Source organism: Pagrus pagrus, assembly GCF_965226575.1.
Source record: "Pagrus pagrus genome assembly, chromosome: 11".
NCBI lineage: Eukaryota > Metazoa > Chordata > Actinopteri > Spariformes > Sparidae > Pagrus > Pagrus pagrus.
In genome coordinates, this window is record NC_140195.1 from 862,468 (window position 1) to 864,967 (window position 2,500).

A 2,500-nucleotide genomic window follows, 5' to 3' on the forward strand; every position below is an offset into this window, starting at 1 on the left:
CTCAGTCCAAACAGACGCCATGTTTCTCCTCAAAGACAGAAAGAAGTTCATGCAGAACATTTGCTGAATTTACAAGAAGGAACAAATCAGTCAGAATCAGTCAGAGACAGAGTTTCACACAGTTTATAAAGTGTCTCCAACTCAACAACTCACTAAACTGACACATTTGTTAAGGGAGTCTGGCGATGTTGTGTTACTGGTTCAATGGTTGGATCAGTTCAAACAGCTGCAGGTTCACAGAGACCAAACATGTCATTTACACTACTGTGTGTGTGTGTGTGTGTGTGTGTGTGTGTGTGTGTGTGTGTGTGTGTTACCTGGTCAAAGATGAAGCCGAACTCGTCGGGCCGCAGCGCCCCCTCTGGTGGGTTTGGTTTACCGTAAACCAAACCTGGAGCCAAACATGTCATGGTGCTGTCGTTGACTACAGTGCAGAACTACAGAGAGAAGGAACAGAGCAGTCAGATGTTTCCCTCCTTTGTACTAACCAGGTCCAAACAGCATGAAAATGTATTTTATTTGTCTGTTTGTTTTAATTTGGGCGTCATCTTTAAGTTGATTTTAACATATTGTGACTGGAGATTTTCCCAAAAAGGATCATTTTAACCTCCTCGAATCTTCTTTTATCTGAAGGTGGCTGTAATATTTTGTACAGAAGAAAGAAAATCCAGACATGAAGTGAAAAGTTGTGAGTTCTGGGTGAGTTCTGGGTGAGTTCTGGGTGAGTTCTGGTGAGCTGGCAGGCAGTGATCCCTGTTGGATTTAAATCTTTGATCTGAAGAGTCTCAGTTTGTTCTCACATTGTTGGTCTCCACTCCGCCGTACTTGGCTCTGACTTTGGGCTCCTGGATGGTCAACAGGTTGGTTCCTGTTACTGTTATCACTGTGCTGCCACTGTGCACACACACACACACACACACACACACACACACACACACGTCCAGGTTACAGATCAATACTCTGATTGATTATTGCATTACTCCCGAGGAGGCTGTGGTTCTGGAGGACTTACTTGAGGATGGTCCAGTTGGGTTCGATGCTGGTTATGGTCGGGTCCTCGGTGTAGACGTATTTGGTCTCCGAGCTCGTCACCTCGGCCTTGTCGATCATCAGGCGGATGGAGGCGGGGCCAGAGCCCGTCAGAGAGGCGGGAGTTATGCAGATGATTTCACGATTGGTCCGTCTGGTAGAGAAGGGGGGGGGGGGGGATCAGTGATTGGCTGCTCGTTTGATCAGAGATGTTAATCTATTTTATCACAATAATCAAAACTGATGAATTGACGAGGGACTGACTTGACGAACAGACACTCCTCCTTGTCGATGTAAACGGTGACGGTGCTGCCGGCGTCCAGATGTCGACCCGTCACCGTCAGTCTGGTTCCCCCAGAAACAGGCCCCTTCTCTGGACGAACACGAGCAAAGCTGGGGCTCTGGAGGAGGAAGAGGAGGAGGAGGAGGAGGAGGAGGAGGACGAGGAGGTACAGGAGGAGGAAGAGGAGGAGGAGGAGGAGGAGGACGAGGAGGAGGAGGAGGACGAGGACGAGGAGGTACAGGAGGAGGAAGAGGAGGAGGAGGACGAGGAAGAGGAGGTACAGGAGGAGGAAGAGGATGAGAAGGAGGAGGAAGAGGAGGTACAGGAGGAGGAGGAGGAGGTACAGGAGGAGGAGGAGGAGGTACAGGAGGAGGAAGAGGAGGAAGGACAGGCGACCAGTAAATATTGTTTTGTCCTTGTTGCCTTGGCGATAACAAAGTTACAACATTAACCTTTAAACAACAACAGCTTCCTGCTGCAGTAACCTGAACACACACTCACCACGAAGGAGTACGTCTGTGTGGAGAGGGTCCGATACTCGGCGCTGCAGACGCCAATGCAGAGCTCGACCGGACCGCCTGGAGAGTGAGGGAGGAGAGCCTCGGCCATGTCGCACACGATCCTGCGCACACACACACACACACACACACGGTCAGCACACGCCTCGGACATGTTGGGTCACATGTTCAGACCAACATGTGAACACGGACTGACCTCTCGGCGCTGATGTACTGCGAGGGGACGGGGTTACAGCGGACTCCAGCCACCTGAACGTGAGCGATCTCCTTCACCTGCAGACCCAGGTTCTCCCCCTCAATCGTCACCCGTGTCCCCCCCTCCCTCGGCCCTGTCAGAGGGTCGATCTGTGGGGGAGGAGCTTATTATTATTATTATTGATCACTTATTAATGTTTGATGACACTGAATCTGACCATCATGTGCTGGACTTTTGTCTTCTATTAGAAATATTATGAAAATATTCCAGGTTGGTTTGCTCAGCGATGGTGTGGTTGCCGGTTCGATTCCCTACCTTGGTGATCCGCGGGTGGCTGCAGCGCAGGTTGTGTCGGCCGTGGTGCATCCAGTTCTGGTCCGGTGAAGGACAGTGCTGCCGCAGGAGACACTTCCTGGTTTCGGCGCACCAGCCGCATTCAAAGGCCGCGGGAGCTTTGAGACACTGACCACAGCT

At 51.0% G+C, this 2,500-nt stretch overlaps 1 protein-coding gene across 1 annotated transcript in view; it reads right to left on the reverse strand.

Annotated features, from left to right (window-relative positions):
• Positions 1–2,500, reverse strand: part of plxna3 (plexin A3) — a gene marked incomplete at its 5' end in the record, with an annotated part of 40,867 nt that overhangs the window by 19,663 nt on the left and 18,704 nt on the right. The window contains 7 exons of the mRNA XM_084365798.1: positions 318–437; positions 801–894; positions 1,013–1,183; positions 1,294–1,430; positions 1,814–1,934; positions 2,027–2,175; positions 2,342–2,500. The exon at positions 2,342–2,500 is cut by the window's right edge and continues 32 nt beyond it. Coding sequence (XP_084221924.1) covers positions 318–437; positions 801–894; positions 1,013–1,183; positions 1,294–1,430; positions 1,814–1,934; positions 2,027–2,175; positions 2,342–2,500 — 951 coding nt within the window. The remainder of the gene's footprint in view (positions 1–317; positions 438–800; positions 895–1,012; positions 1,184–1,293; positions 1,431–1,813; positions 1,935–2,026; positions 2,176–2,341) is intronic.